The following is a 15858-nucleotide window of genomic DNA, read 5'->3' on the forward strand; positions in this document are numbered from 1 at the left end:
TTTTGAAAGGAAACACCATGAGGTGTTGTCCTCTGGGGGTGAGCTCAGGGTGAGGGCTGCTTCTGGGTTGACTTGCAGGCAGCACTCAAATATGCTCCTATGTCTGGCTTTACTCTAGAGGGACCATGGAAGAGTTCGCTCCAGTGTATCTCTGAGATGAACAGGCTGTTCACTGGGAGAGCCAAAGCAGCCAAGCCAGGGTTCGACCCCTGCCACCTGCTCCTGAGCCTGGAGGAGGTCGGAGACCTGTCTTCCGGGTGCAGCAAATACCGAGACTTCATCCGTTACTTGCCCATCCACCTCTCCAAGCACATTCTAAGTATGTTGGGGTTCACAGAGAGTCTTCCCATCTTGACCCAATTCTGGCACTTCCGGGTCCATCTTTATTTCCCCCCTCCTCAGGAATGCTGGATAAAAATACTCTCAACAAGTGTGCCTCTGTGAGCCAGCACTGGGCCGCCATGGCTCAGCAGGTCAGGATGGACTTGGTCACGCACACCTTCATTCAGAACCAGATTACCCTGTTGCAGGTACTTGCTGGCTGGGAGGGGACCATCCCGACCCTGGCCTCATGCCCATGTGGAGGCTGACCTGCATGGGAACTTTTTCCGTCTGCCTCCGCCCTGAAAGACCCTTGGCTGACTTCCTGCTTCTTGTATGATGTCCGGGCCCACTAGGCTTCAGCAGTCCCCTTTTCCTTTCGGATGTAGCTTCCTCTGTCATTGTCCACACTCTTCCTCTGTCACTGCATCGAGTGTGAAAACCCCCTGGGAACAGATGAGCAGACTACCCAACCTGTCGCATCCTGGGGAGTTCTGTCCCCTCCCTGCCTCCTCCCCAGGATTTGCATTCCTGTTCACCTGATAGGAAAGACATGCATGTGCTTCTAGATTAATCAGATCAGGTACAGAGAAGTTTACAAGGCCATCAGGTTTATGTTCAGGTGAAAATATAATCCCCTCCCCATAGTAATCATCTCCAGCATTTTTCCTTTTTTTTTAAAGACTTATTTTTATTGTAAAGTCAGATGTACAGAGAGGAAGAGAGACAGAGAGGAAGATCTTGTGTCCATTGATTCATTTTCCAAGTGACTGCAACGGCCAGTGCTGCGCCAATCTGAAGCCAGGAGCCAGGAGCCTCTTCCGTGTCTCCCACACAGGTGCAGGGACCCAAGGCTTTGGGCCGTCCTTGACTGCTTTCCCAGGCCACAAGCAGGGAGCTGGATGGGAAGTGGAGCAGCCCCCTATGGGGAACTAGGGCTCAGGCAGAGGTTTAGCCCGTGTGCTGTGCTGGCAGTACACTGGGCCTCTGCCTTATTCAAGAATAGAACATATGATCACTCACTGTAGTGACCATGCTGAACAACAGCTTTCTGAAATTTGTTCCTCCTATCTAACTCCATTTCCTATCTTTTGAGCGACATTACTCCACTGTTGTCTCCTCACCCCAACCACCCCAGACATTCTACCCTCTACTCCCTCAAGAGTGATGCTTTTAGATTCTGCAGTGCCTTGCTTCTTTTCACGTCATAGCCTCCAGGAACGCACAGATTGCAAATGAAGGGAGTTCCTCCTCTACAAAGGAAGGATGGTTTTCTACTGCATGCACGCAGCACTTTTTTTTTTTAACCCATTCACCCACTGACGGAGTCTTAGGCCGATTCCATACCTTCGGTAGGTATTGTGAATTATGCTGCAATGAACATGGGCCTGCAGGTATTCCAAGGTAGCATTGTTTTGTCCTTTTTTTTTTCCCTTTCCAGGGGTCCTTCATGCGAGGAGTTGATCCTAATTACGCCAACAAACTGTCTATCCCAGTTCCCAAAATGGTAGAAGATGGGAAGCGAACACGTGTCAAAAATCCCAAGTTGAAACTGAGAACGAAGGTGTGTCCCGGGGTGCCCAACGCAAGTGGCTGCGAGAGTCGGTGGTTTTCTGTGGTCATTGGAGGTTGCCTTTCTGAGTCAGCCTGGAATGAATGGGGAAGGCCAGAGGATCCCAGAGAGGACTGCTGGTTCCCGAAAGGAGATCCGAGTCCTTCTTTGAGCCTTGATTTTCTCATGGGTTAAATGAAGGGATTGGTTTCATTGTCGAATTCCATCACTCTGTTCTTTGTCTAGGGAGTGGGGTCATCTAGTGGAGGGCAGGGCCAGGAGCAATGTCAGCCCCAGCAGGGATGCCTCCCTCAACCCTAGCAGCTCGTGCATCTTGTGGCTGGTCTGGGCCGCTTCTCCGGGATGAGAACGGCATGGGCCGGAAGGACCGGGGCTGACCCAGGGTTTAGAAGGCATTCAGCTTCCCTCATCTTGCACCTGCAGATTCTTTCTGGTTCTGGGATAAAGGTGGGAGTCTGTGAACTGAAGACCCGCCTGCCCATCTGGGGACAGGAATGAGTAAATTTAAGTTCCATGCTATGCCTGTCTGGGGATGATTGTTATTGCTAATATGATAAGATTCCTGACTCCTTTCTCTCCATTCAAGTTCCTTGTATTTTGTATCCCAGTGAATTGGCTAAAAAAATGATGCTTAATGAGGGATGCTGTGACTGTAGCTTTCCATCAGGAGCTGCCTGGGACTTAACAAGAGTTGGCAGCCTCCCAGGAGACTTTCTAATGCATTATGTCAGTAGGGGTCAGACAGCCTGCAGAAATGAAGGTGCGGCCATGTAGGTGGTACAGGATGCTGAGGCTGAGAGAAACTTGATAAACTCGAGACCTCATTCCCCAGCTGATGGGGCTGTTTGCTACCCGGCTCCAGCTCATTTTTGCAATGGGGGGACTGTGGATCTGACGTCATCTGTCAAACTCTGGAGACAGAAGGACGTGATGTCTCCAGGGAAAGCACTTGCTTTTCAAACTAAAAATGCTTGAAGCAAACAAGCAAAACCCACAACTTCTGCAGGTACGGAAGAACACACAGGTGTGGGTCTCCTTTGACTTACACTTTTCCCTCTCCGAGCTGGTCCGTGTTCTGTTGTCAGAGCTCAGAGCGGCTGCTGAGAAGCCTTAGGCTCTGTCAAGTGACAGAAGCGTGGGAGACCTGCCCTTTGTAAGTCTCTCGCTATTTCATGTATGACAAAGGCTAACTTCAGTCTTCCACGGGGGATATAGCTTGTAATGGCTCAACAGCAGCCACAACCACTCCACAGATGGGGTTGTCATGCAGGGGACGTATCATTTAAGAGAAGGAAAAGAGGTAAAGCAGTGTGGGAATGAGAAGAAAGCATGGGAAACAGTAAGACTAAGCAACGATGGGGTGAGGTTGAGTTCTGCCCGTGAATGCGTTAGGTTTCCTCCTAAGCCCACGCAGCATGTCTGGCAAGGTGCAAAGGACTTTGTATGCCTCCTTTATTCGATTTTGCTTAGAGGTCAAGTGGATATCATTACTCCCAGTTTAAGGATGTGGACACGAGGTGCATGGTCTTAGAAGACTTTCCTGTGGTCTCACCGTGGTTTGCTGCTTGAGCTGGGACTTGAACCCAGGTCCTTGTCATCCCAATGACTCCACGCTATGGCTCCGTGGGCTCACAGAGGGAAAGCCGAGGAAGCCTCATTTAATTCCTACGGGGAGTCTGTCTGGACACTGGAGAGGAGGAAGATGGGCAGATCTTTCCGGGAAGAACTGCTCCTAGGTGGGCTTCACCACTTAGTTACAGAGTAAGAAAGCGCGTGAGTGAAGAAGTGTTTTCTGTGGAAGGCCCAGAGGAGACTTGAGATGTCTCCAAGACTCTTGGGTGCAAATGTGATGCCGTGGTTCTCCTTGGCCTCAGCACAGACCTGGTCTGCATTTGCAATCCTGCTGGTTTAGTGCTGTTGGAGGGTGGGGGATGGTTGGAAGGAAGAGCGGAACTGGGAGTCCATTCGGCCACCTGCGCCTGGATGCCGTGGCTGCTCAGAAAGTGTGTGAGGGACGAAGGAAGGGAGGGAGGGTGAGAGGAAAGGTAAGGAAGCAGACAGAAGGGAAAGAAACAAAGGGGGGGGGGGTGGGGAGAAGAAAGGAGAGAGAGAAAGGGAAGGAAAGATTGGGAAGCTAAGAAAAGCACCCCAACTGAGAGTCCCTACCATTGAGTTTCCTTCCCTGAGTTCCAGATACCTCAGTTGTGAAATGACAAGAACATGTTCTGGAAGAGTGATTTGCTCCGTAAGGCAGCTAGCTGTGGGCCCCGACAACAGCCGCAGGTGCATGGTTGCATGGCAACGCTGACATTCAACTACACAGAGCGTGTGACAGTTGTTTGTCGCGTGGCGGGAGTTCCCGTGAGCGTGCTGTGCACTGTCAGATGCCTGTACCGTAACTGTGAACTCTCGGCAGTCACTAAAATGGCTGGTCTGTGGGGGGTTTTTTTAGACTGCAGCCAAGTCCCCGCCATACTCTGACTCCAGAAATTCACTTGCTAGAATGACTACAACCTGTGGACTGCGTACCAGAACCAAGAAACCCAACAGATCCAGATGGAGGAGAGGAATGTGTTTTGTGGGAGCTACAATATCCGCATTCTCTTTGACACGTAGGTTCTGGGGTCAGCAGCTAGTCCTCAGGGACTTGACTTTGCCCAACCCTTGTCCATCTGGATAGGCAGTGCTTGCCTCACTTGAAGCTCCATCCCGAAATGTGCGTGAGATGCCATTTGGTCAACAGGGATTAGAGTCTGCCACCTTCTGATAGAAGACACCTTTTATAAATTCCAGAGTTTACTACTAATCAAGTTGTGTGCATGAAATCTGTCATTGGTACTTCAAAATGTTCATGAAGAAATAGAACTGGGAGACATTTTTTGGGTGTGATTTTTAGAAATCTATGCCTAGATTTTTCCCCCTCTTAACCCAAGATTTCCATGGGATTTTGAAACTCCTTGTATATAACCTCTTGTATATACTGGATATTGGTTAAAAAGAGAAATGTGGACCCGATGTGGTAGCCTAGCAGCTAAGGTCCTCACCTTGCATGTGCTAGGATCCAATATGGGTACGGTTTGTATCCTGGCAGCCATACTCCCCATCCAGCTCCCTGCCTGTGGCCTGGGAAGCAATCAAGGACTGCCCAAAGCCTTGGGACTCCGCATCCATGTGGGAGACTCAGAAGAAACTCCTGGCTCCTGGCTTTGGATCAGTGTTGCACTGGCTGTTGCGGTCACCTAGGGAGTGAATCAGTGGATGGAAGATATTCTTCTCTGTCTCTCCTCCTCTCTGTATATCTGATTTTGCAGTAAAAAATCTTATAAGAGAAAAGAAATGCAACATATGAATAGGCTTTTCCAATTGTTTTTCTGATCTTTTCTTTTTTTTTTATGATTTATTTATTTGAATGGCAGAGAGAAGCAGTGGTGGGGGACTGTGAGGGAAGAGAGATCTTCTATCATCTGGTTCATTCTGCAGGTGGCTGCCAGGAGTTGGGGACTCCCTATGGGTCTGCCACATGGGTGGAAGGGACCCAAGTACTTGGACTGTCTTCCTCTGCCTTCCCTGTTGCACTAGCTGAGAACAGTCAGGACTCATACAGGCATTTCTGTGTGGGATGTTGGCATTACAGCCGGCAGCTTTCATCTGCTGTACCACATCTCTGGCTCCTCTGCTGAGGTTTTCTGTGATGAAAGGTTCCCAGGGACAATTAAGTTTGGGACATGCCACATATACTCTTCTCCCTCTTGGGAATTTAGCACACATGAGCAGACTAAGAAAATGTCTGCCTCATGTCTTTCATCTTTAGCCCTCCTGACATGGATGTTCGTTATGGTGTGAGGTAGGGACCCATCAAATCCAACTGAGACTCTCTCTTCTGTGGTCTCCCAGGGTTGCAAGGCCCTGTGTATTCACCATATAGCAGTGCTGTTGGGGAAAGTTCTGGTGCTAAAGGGCAGGGAGGATATCAACTCTTCTTTTGTGTCTAACTCTTCTCTCTCCTGGCAACTCAGGTGGGATCAAAACAGAGTCATCCACTACTCTGGTGGGAACTTAGTTGCTGTGTCCTCTAATCGGAAGGTCCATCTTCTGGATCTTGTGCAAGTGAAAGTGTTGCCCACCGAGTTCCGAGGCCATGCTGGGAGCATTCGATCTCTTTTCTTGTGTGAGGAGGAAAACTTTCTCCTGAGTGGCAGTTACGACCTCAGTATCAGGTGAGTAGCCCAAGGAGACCAGGTCCTCACATACTCGCCTGCTTTTTTTTTTTTTTATATTTGTTGATTTCCAACCCCCGCCCCCCGCCCCCCTAATGATACTGTTTCTAGAACACTCACAATGTTTTTTTTTTTTTGTAGTTTGCAAAGTGAAATATTGGGATTTGCATATGATCAAAGTCAGGTTTCCAAAGTAGGTAGCAGGAATCAAACTAGTTGAGCTATCACCATGCAACCAGGTCTGTATTAGGCTGGAGCCAGGACACAGGTGTGTTCACAGCGCCCTTAACCATTACATCTAAACACCATCTTGGGGGTTCTGATTTTAGGTTCCCTTACTGCTAGTGAGGTTAACTGTCTTTTTGTATGCACGTTAGGGCTCTCCACATAAGCAATGCCAGTAGGATGTATAAATCAATCAAAAGCGACTTCTTACAGGGAATTGGCTTGTGAGACTCTGGGGGCTGATCTGTTCAAAATTTGCACCATGGGCTTGTAGATGGGGGACCCAGGCGAGTCCCTGGTGCAAATGCAGATCGAAGGCTGCTGCTGGACAATTTCCCTGCCGGCAGATGCCAGTCTCTTAGCTTAGTTCAGGCCTTCGGCTGAGAGGATGCTGTGCGTTCACATTACGGAGGGCAGTGTGCTTTCCTTAACACTCACCAGTCAGCAGTCATCTCAGCCCAAAGCATGCTGAGGGTGACACGTAACAATCATCACAGTATGCTTTTTAATTCATTCACTAATTAGCTAATTTTATTTTATTTTTTTTGCCACTGTATGTTTTGGGGCCATTTGTGCTTCCCTTTTCTATGAAATTCCTGCTCATCTTAAAAAAAAGAAAAAAGATCTATTTTTATCAGAAAGCCAGTGTTACAGAGAAGAGAGAGGGAGAGACAGAGAACTCCATCTGTTGGTTTGCTCTCCAGATGACTGCAATGGCCAGAATTGGGCTGGTCCTATGCTGGGAGCCAGGAACTTCCTCCAGGTCTCCCACGTGGGTGCAGAGGCCCAAGGACCAGGACCATCTGCCACCGTCTTCCCAGGTTGTAAGCAGGGAGCTGGATCAGGAAGTGGAGCAGCCGGAACACGAGCTGGCACCCAGATGGGTTGCCAGCGTGCTTTTAGGCAGAGGTTTAATCTGTTACGCCACCAGGCTAGTCCCACTTTTTCTTTTCCCTTTAGCTACATTTCTGATGATTTACTTTTGAGTCTCCCACATGAGTGACAGGGATCCAACCACTTGAACCATCGTTGCTGCTTCACAGGGTCTGCATTGGCAGGAAGCTGGGAGCAGAGCTGGGACTCAAACCCAGGCACTCCGATACAGCATGCAGGTTTCCCTAGCGGTGTCTTAACCACTGGGTCCAAACACTTGTCCCTGTCAACTTCTGAAGAAACCCAACTACATTTTTGGTTGGGACTGCACAGAATTTACAGACTTTTTTACAGAAATATATTCATTTCTTAGAACTCGATGTTTTTTCAAAACTCCTGAGAGTTTTACATGTTCTTATCGAATGCCTACAAACTTTGTCATTCTATTGCTATTGTGAATTTCATCTTGCTTTTTCTTTATATTTCGCATTTTGTTATTACTGCGATAGAGAAAGGCTACTGGCTACTATAATTTGATCCTGTGTCTAGCGTCCTTGCAAACCTTGTCTCTGGGATTTTTAGAAACTTGGATGTTGATTTGGTTTTTCTTACTAACTGCAAATAATGACATTCTGTTGTCTTTTCTAATGCCTGTGTCACTATTTCATTTCTCCTTGGACCTCTGCCAAGGCTTTCCTAGCAACCAGCAGTGGTAACATTGGCCGTGCCTATTTCATTCTCCTTGAAAGTAATTTATTGATGATTTCTGTACTAAGTGTAATACTTGCTGTTATCACTTTGATCCACAGGTTTTACTAAGTCAAAGAAGTTTCTCTATTGTTTTTCTCTTTTTAAAAAAGGGTTTATTAATTTTGGAAATGAGAGAGCGAGAGAGAGAGAGAGAGAGAAAGAGAGAGAGAAAGAGAGAGAGAGAGAGAGAGAATCTTCCACTTACAGGTTCATTTTCCAACCCAAATGGCTTAAATGGTCAGAGTTTGACCAGATCAAAACCAGGAGTCAGGAATGGCAGATCTCCTACGTGAGTCAAACGGACCCAGACATTTGGACCATCTCCTGTTGTCTTCCGAGGTGCATCAGCAGGGAGCTGGATGGGACTTGGAGCAGCCAGGACTCCAGCCGTCAATGTCACATGGAATGCTGGTGTTGCAGGCAGGAGCTTAACCCACTGTACCACAATGCTGTCTCCCCATCCCTCCCAGCCCGATTTTTGTAAAAGTATTTATCAAATGCTTATCCTTAAATACGTTAAGAAAGCTACCTTGGTCACATGGACTGTTGTGTTGCTGGAAACAAAAATCGAAGGCATGCCTTGCCTTTGACCTCTGGGACACTGTGGAATGCACTGGCTGCAATGTAGGTTGAGACAGGGTACGAGGACTCTGGCAGGGCACTTCGGAGAGTACCAGAACAGAAAGCTTCGTGTATGTGTGTCAGGCGCATGATATACAGGGAAACATTTACTAAACAACATGTACCAAGCTTCATGGTGATTGCACCCCAATTTATAGATGAAGAGACTGAGGCACAGAGCGGTTCTGTAAGTGGTTGCCCAAGATTGCTCAGCTCAAAGGATCTGATGGATCTGTGATCCGACCTCAGGCAGCTGGTTCTGGAGTCCATTCTCAGAGCACTGTGTCCTGTCAGAACCACAGTCCAGGCTAATCCTCTGCCTGCAGCTTGGGCAGTCTACATGGGCGCCGGTTCGTGTCCCAGCTGTCCAACTCCCTGCTTGTGGCCTGGGAATGCAGTGGAGGAAGGTCCAAGTCCTTGGGACCCTATGCTCACTTGGGAGCCCTGGAGGAAGCTCCTGACTCCTGGCTTCAGATCAGCTCAGCTCTGGCTGTTGCAGCCATTTGGGGAGTGAACCAGTGAATGCAGGATTTTTCTCTCTGTCTCTCCTCTCTGTAAATCTTATCTGCCTTTCATATATATATGTGTGTGTACACACACACACACACACACACACACACACACACACACACAAACCTTTAAACACACACAATCTAGCTGAAGTGGAAGCCCATGTTAGTGACATTTGAGAAATCTCAGTCTCATTTTCTTACTGACAAAACAGCCCGACTCATGCATATATCCCTCATAGCCAGGATTTAGGTGGATGTAAAATATTTAAAGATTTCTTTTATTTTAGTATTGCAGGCTTTCTCCACCCCAGCTCTAGGACTTGCGGGGCTGGCAGAGTTTCCACCATGTGGGCTGAAGTTGAGCAGCCTTTTGGCCGAGGGGAGAAGGGAGAGGTGAGAAGGGGAGGCTCTAGGCACTTCTTTCCTCACCTGCAATCACCAAAAATGTCTCCAGAATTTTCCAGAAGACTCCTGGGGTCAGAAGTCACCCCTCGGCTGACAACTGCTCTATGAGGTAGCTCTTATTAGCATCATTCCTATTTCATCCATGACGAAATGAAGCATACACAGAGAGAACTCACCCCAAGTTATGCCAAACAGGTGTCGGAACCAAGATGCAAATCCAGATCTCTGCCTCTCAGTTTAACCATGAGACTGCTGCCTTTCCACTTCTTACTGACCCAATGGACCTCCATGTGGAAACACCTGTGAGTCACTTCTAAAATCTCAACAATGTTTTTCTTTTTTGGCCTGGTTCCTGCAGATACTGGGATCTGAAAAGTGGGGCTTGCCTGCGTATCTTCAATGGCCACCAGGGAACGGTCACTTGCATGGATTTGTTTAAGAGCAAGCTCGTGTCTGGAGCCAAAGATGGCCAGGTGAAAGGTGAGAAGGCAACGCCTTACTTGTTCTTAGAAGTTTCCCCAAATCCACGAATTACCAAAATGCTTGATGTACTTACTTTATAGTCAATAATCCTTTTACCCATCCTTGCATATATGTCCATCTAGACCTCCAATAACTATTGATCAGTGCATACCACATACTAGATACTGTGCTTGGTGTTAAAGAGAAAAAAATTAATATGGTGAAGTTATTGACATACAATTAAACATCTTTTTTCACTAAGCACATAATGTCCTGGTAAGAGTAGATATGTAAATATCGAATGAGGGACACGGTTGACCCATATATGGACCACTCCTATCATGTGATAGGCAGATACTTTTCTAGTTAATTTCATCCTCCCAAGAACCCCACAAGGTGGATATAGGTGACAAATCCAGAACTCAGAAAAGTAACTTACCCCAAATCAGAGCTGTTGAATGGCACAGGCGATTTGAACCCAAGGCTGTCTGGCACTCAGTCCCGTGTAACTCCATGCAGAGTTTTTTTTTTTTTTTTTTTTTGTTTTACTTGAAAGAAGAGTTAGAGAGAGAGAGAGAGAGAGGGAAAGAGAGAGAGAGAGATTTTCCACCCTTTTCCATTGCAGTCCACAAATGACTGCAATGGCCAAAGCTTGACTGGGGATCAGTGCCCATATAGGATGCCAGCATCTTAGGAAGAGGGTTAGCCTGCATGCCACTGTGTGCACCCCTGCCCCAATGCAGAGTTCTTAGGAACCACAGAACTAAGGGTAATTTAGGGAAAGCCCCACAGGCAGGGTGCCATAGAAATGTGGTCTTGAGGGATATGGTTTCACAGGCCAAAGAGACAACAGCAAAGGCCAAAGCGTAGAAGCATGAAGCGTATTCAGGAAATTTCCCATTGTGTGAGGTGGCTGGACTGCAGTGCAGGTTTGTGTGGGGCCAGACCACAAAGGACCTTTTGGCGTCATAGTCCTCAGCTGGGCTTTACCCAATGGGATGTGGCAAGCACTGTGGTTGGGAATGGACATGAACGAATGTGTTTCTTAGAAGAGAACATAACCGGGTCCGGCATGGTAGCCTAGTGATAAAGTCTTCGCCTTGCACATGCCAGGATCCTATATAAGCACAGGTTTGTATCCCAGCTGCTCCATTTCCCATCCAGCACCCTACCTGTGGCCTGGGAAAGCAGTCAAGGGCAGCCCAAGGCCTTGGAACCCTGCACCTGCATGGAAGACCCAGAAGAAGCTCCTGGCTCTTGGCTTCAGATTGGCTTAATGCTGGCTGTTGCAGCCACTTGGGGAATGAATTAACAGATGGAAGAGCTTTCTCTCTGTCTCTCCTTCTCTCTGTATATTTGACTTTTCAATAAAAATAAATAAATCTTAAAAAAAAGAAGGAGAGAGGATAGCCCTAGTGAGAGTTTGGAAGAGGATTAGGGGAATGGTGGCCCACATGGGGATAGTGGACAAGTTGAGATCCCATTTGGTCTAGAGAACTCTCCTGATGTCTCTAGAATTCCTGCAAGCAAGCAGATGGGGAAGACTCAGAGGGCAGGGACACTAAGGAGAGCAGGCAGAACTTGACCACTATCTGCAGGTGAAAAGTGAGGTCCATGGAGGTCAAAGATTTGCTTCAAAATGTCAGGCCACTGGGCTCATGACAGTCCCATTCATGAAAATAGAGTCTACAGGGAAATATCAAGATAGGGCAAGGAGTGGGGAGGCCATGGGTTCCATTCTGGACATGCTGACTATCATACGCAACATACTGGACAATCCTTCACCATGGCGTAACAGGTTAAGCTGCTGTCTTCAAGCTCTGGCATCCCATATGGGTGGCTGGTTTGAGTCTTGACTGCTCTACTTCCTGATATATCTCCCTGCTTATGGCCTGGGGAAGCAGAGGAGGATGGTGCAAGTCGTTGGGCCCCTGCACCCACATGGGAGACCCTGAAACAAGCTCCTGCTTCCTGGCTTCAGATAGACTGAGCTCTGGATGTTTTGACCATTTGCGGAGTGAACAGCAGGTGGAAGATCTTTCTCTTTGTCTCTCCTTCTCTCTGAAAAATCTGCCTAAGCACCTGGGCCATCCCTGCTATCTTCTACATGCATCAGCAGCGAGCTGCATCAGAAGGGAGTAGCTGGGGCTTGAACCAGCTCTGCACTTTGTGATGTACGAGTTGCAATCAGTGGCTTAACCAGCTGTGCCACAACATGAGTTCTTGGAGTTTTTCTTTCTCAGAAAAATATACAAGATATTATCATTCTCTAAAATCTCCCTACTGTTTAATAGAACACTTTAAAGTCTCTCTTCTATGTAATTAGAACCTAATGCTTGTGAACCAGCCTCTCTCCATTCCCTTTCCATCCTCCTCTCGCAGCCTCTGGCAGCCAGCATCTCACTCTGCCCTATGAGCCCAACTCAGGGACTAGTGGAAATGGGAAAGATGACGCCGGAGGTGTGAAATTCCACAAGCCAGGGCACCTTCTCAAGGACTATTAATCCATTTTTCAACCCTCCCCTACCTGCCCTGGTAATTTTATAAATGGACCAAGGGCTCTTAAATAACGGGTGATGAAAGCACACCTACTTATGGATTGTCTGGCATAAATGGTTAAGAGCACAGCCTCTGCATCCCTTGTCTTGAAAGTGATGGAGTGGTGTTTTAGTTCGTTTTCTGTTGCTCTAACAAGATGCCCAACCTCTGGGAATGTATAAGGAAAAGAAATTTGTGTGGTTCTGTTTTGGAGGCTGGGCAGTGCCACAGCATGGTGCCAGCATCTGTGTGGGCTCTGGCAAGGAGGTCTTAGCTGGGGCCATGAGCTGGTGAGAACATCCAATGGTGAGACCAAGAGCGCTCACTTTGGTAACCAGGCCACTCCCGGAATAACCCATGAATCCATGAGAGGGTTCAAATCCCAGCTCTGCTGTGACCAGGAGCAGCTTCTGGAACTTCACTCAGTCTCAGTTTTCTCTGAAGGTGGGGAATAATGATAGCACCTGTCTTTTGAAGGTGAGTTAACATATTTCAAACACTTGGCCTCTTACTGCTAGAGCTAGGAAGTGTCAGCTCTGGCCATTATTCCATCTTTGTTTGATGATGGCCTGTAGGATAGGGTAGCAAATGTTTTTCAGGCTTCAAGCGTAGGCTTGTTGGTCATGGGAAGTCTGGTGCTTGGACTCCAAGGCTAAGTTCCAAGGTCAGAACTGAGATCTCCTGCTCTGTCCATTCTTGCCAGGGGCCCACGATTGGGGAATTCTGTTGCCAGGGCCAGGGAAAGGCCTGCTGGGGGTTGTTAGATGGGGCGAAGGCTCAGTGGGTCTGGTTTCCTAGAGTAGGGAGCATAACTCCACTGACAACCTGCCTCTTCTCCCTTCCCCCCTTTTCTGTCTTCTTCAGAATGGGACATAGACACGGGAAAGTGTCTGAAGACATATAAACACAAAGACCCCATCTTGGCCATCAGGATCAATGACACCTACATCGTGAGCAGTTGTGAGCGGGGACTAATCAAAGTGTGGCACATGGCCACAGCCCAGCTGGTAAAGGTGAGAGGACAGAGGGCTGGAGGAGGCAGTTAGGGGAAGGGGGATGATGGGGACCATTTGGTGCCTCCTAGACCGTCCTGCATCAGTTGGCTGATAGCCACAGGCAAGGGGGCTCCTGAGCAGCAAGGAAGACTCCAGAGTAGGGGGACATTCCAAGCCGGTGGAGGGTCAGGGGTTCACTACCCATGTGGTGACCCAATATTGTCTTGGAGTTAGCAGAGTTAGCCTTTTAATGGCAATGGAGTATGCTTTCTTCTTCTATATTATTCTCTCCTGACTTGGCATGTGTTGAATAGTTGAACATAGCATGTTTCTCTTTTTAGCAGGGGAGAGGAGATGAATAAATGAACAAACTTCTCTCCCACTACTTATTCTCTAAGTTGTTTTGAAAGTGACTGGGAGGAGTCTTAGCCCATTTTCTGTTGCTGTTAAAAAAAATGAGTGGCCTGTGGGAACATATAAAGAAATGAAGTTTACTTGGTTTGGATTTGGTGAGGGGCTCCTGGCTGGGACAGGGACACAGTGAGAGCATCAGATGGTAAGATGGAGCCTGGAGGCTGAGGGCACTCCGTGAGAGGGAGAGTTGTGAATTCGCCATCATGGGTCATTCATGGAGGTGGAGCACTGCTGACCCAACCACCTCCCAAAGATTCCACCCTAAAGTATTTGACACAGGAGGATCGAGTTTCCAGCAATTTTGCGTCACATGCTTAAATCTCAGCTGTTGTTCATAGAATGCGTTCTTGCTGGACTTGAATGCACTGGCTTGAGTGGGTGGTGCTGAGAGAGCATTTGTGCCAGGAACATAGTATCACAGGGAGAAGGGGCTGGCTTAGCTTCCTACCAATCTTTTGTTCTTAAAGATTTATTTGACTTAGTTGAAAGTAAGATTTGAGGATAGGGGCGGGGGGGGGGTGGAGAGACAGAGAAATCTTCTATAGTTCACTCCCCAGATGTTTAGCCCAGACCAAAGCCAGGAGGTAGGACCCAGGAGCTCCTTTCAGGTCTCCCATGTGGGTACAGGGGTTCAAGTACTTGGCTGTCCTCTGCTGTTTTCCCAGGCCATTAGCAGGGAGCTGGGTCAGAAGTGGAGAAGTTAGAATTCGAATTGGTGCACATTTGGGGTGCAGGCATTGAAGGCAATGGCTTTTCCTAGTGTGCCACAATGCCAGTCCCCAACTTCTCATCAAATTTGACCTTGCTGAAGGACCGGCAGTTGCAGGGCAGTGATGTCGCTGGTACCCTCCATCCATTTCCCAGCAAGGAACTGCATTGGAGGAGTTTACTCTTCATCCTTCCGTAAGCAGAGGCAGTGACAAACTGGTCCTCCTTCGTACTCTGCGATAATGGAGCTGGCCTGGCCACAGAGCTACTGAGAACAAGGTCTCTGTTGGATGTGTTTTTCCTTAAATGAGAGGAGAATGAGAAAGAGAGAGAGTGAGTAAGAGAGAGAGAGAGAGAGAGAATAAGAGGCTGAGTGAGAGAGGAGGGTTCCCCCAGTGGAGTCGGCTCAGGGAGTCTGGATTAGTAGAGTGAGACGCTGACCTTTACCTCTGGAAGCGTCGGCTCTGACTCCTTGCAGGAGTTGGTCTGAGGGGCTGAAAACAGTGCCTTCTTTTCTTACAGACTCTCATGGGCCACGAGGGAGCTGTGAAGTGCCTGTTCTTTGACCAGTGGCATATCGTCTCGGGAGGCAGCGACAGCCTGGTCATGGCCTGGAGCATGGTGGGGAAATACGAGCGCTGCCTCATGGCCTTCAAGCATCCAAAGTAGGTGCTGGTGAGATGCCAATTCCATAGGGTGGCACTGCTGCATCCAATTTAGGTGCTACCAAGTCCTATAACATGACATTGCTGCCACCTCCCATGACCACAGCTTAGTCGGCCACCTTTGGCCTGTTGGCCCCTTCTGCCCCCTGTTGACCCCATATTCTTTCTACATCTCACTCATTGCTGCTTCTCTTTTCAACTATCTGCTACCCGCATCTCTTCTGATTAGCCATTTCTCTTCTATTTTCTCCTGATTCTCTTATGAAATAAGAATACTAGTTGTGGGGCTGGCATTGTGGTGCGGCAAATTAAGACTGCTTGCAATGCCAGTATCCCATGTGAGCAGCGGTTAGAGTCCTAGCCCCTCCATGTCCCTTCTAGCTCTTGATTAATATGCCTGGGAGAGCAGCAGAAGCTTTCTGTTGGGTCCCTGTACCTGCGCGGGAGACCTGAATGGAGTTCCTGGCTCCTGGCTTCAACTGGACCCAGTCCTGGTTCCTGCAGTCATTTGGACAGTGAGTCAGTGGATGGAAAATATTGGGTTTTCCCTCTTCTCTCATTATCACGTGGCCTTTCAAA

General features: G+C 48.2%; 1 protein-coding gene across 1 annotated transcript in view; it reads left to right on the forward strand.

Moving 5' to 3' along the window:
- CDRT1 (CMT1A duplicated region transcript 1) overlaps nt 1–15858 on the forward strand; it is a 31086-nt gene that overhangs the window by 3539 nt on the left and 11689 nt on the right. Inside the window, exons 3-10 of the mRNA XM_041000783.1 lie at nt 121–319; nt 403–530; nt 1763–1885; nt 4397–4506; nt 5911–6111; nt 9856–9977; nt 13362–13510; nt 15137–15279. Coding sequence (XP_040856717.1) covers nt 121–319; nt 403–530; nt 1763–1885; nt 4397–4506; nt 5911–6111; nt 9856–9977; nt 13362–13510; nt 15137–15279 — 1175 coding nt within the window. The remainder of the gene's footprint in view (nt 1–120; nt 320–402; nt 531–1762; nt 1886–4396; nt 4507–5910; nt 6112–9855; nt 9978–13361; nt 13511–15136; nt 15280–15858) is intronic.

This window comes from Ochotona curzoniae, unplaced genomic scaffold (assembly GCF_017591425.1).
Source record: "Ochotona curzoniae isolate NIBS_2020 unplaced genomic scaffold, NIBS_Ocur_1.0 scaffold_2453, whole genome shotgun sequence".
NCBI classification, from domain to species: Eukaryota; Metazoa; Chordata; class Mammalia; order Lagomorpha; family Ochotonidae; genus Ochotona; species Ochotona curzoniae.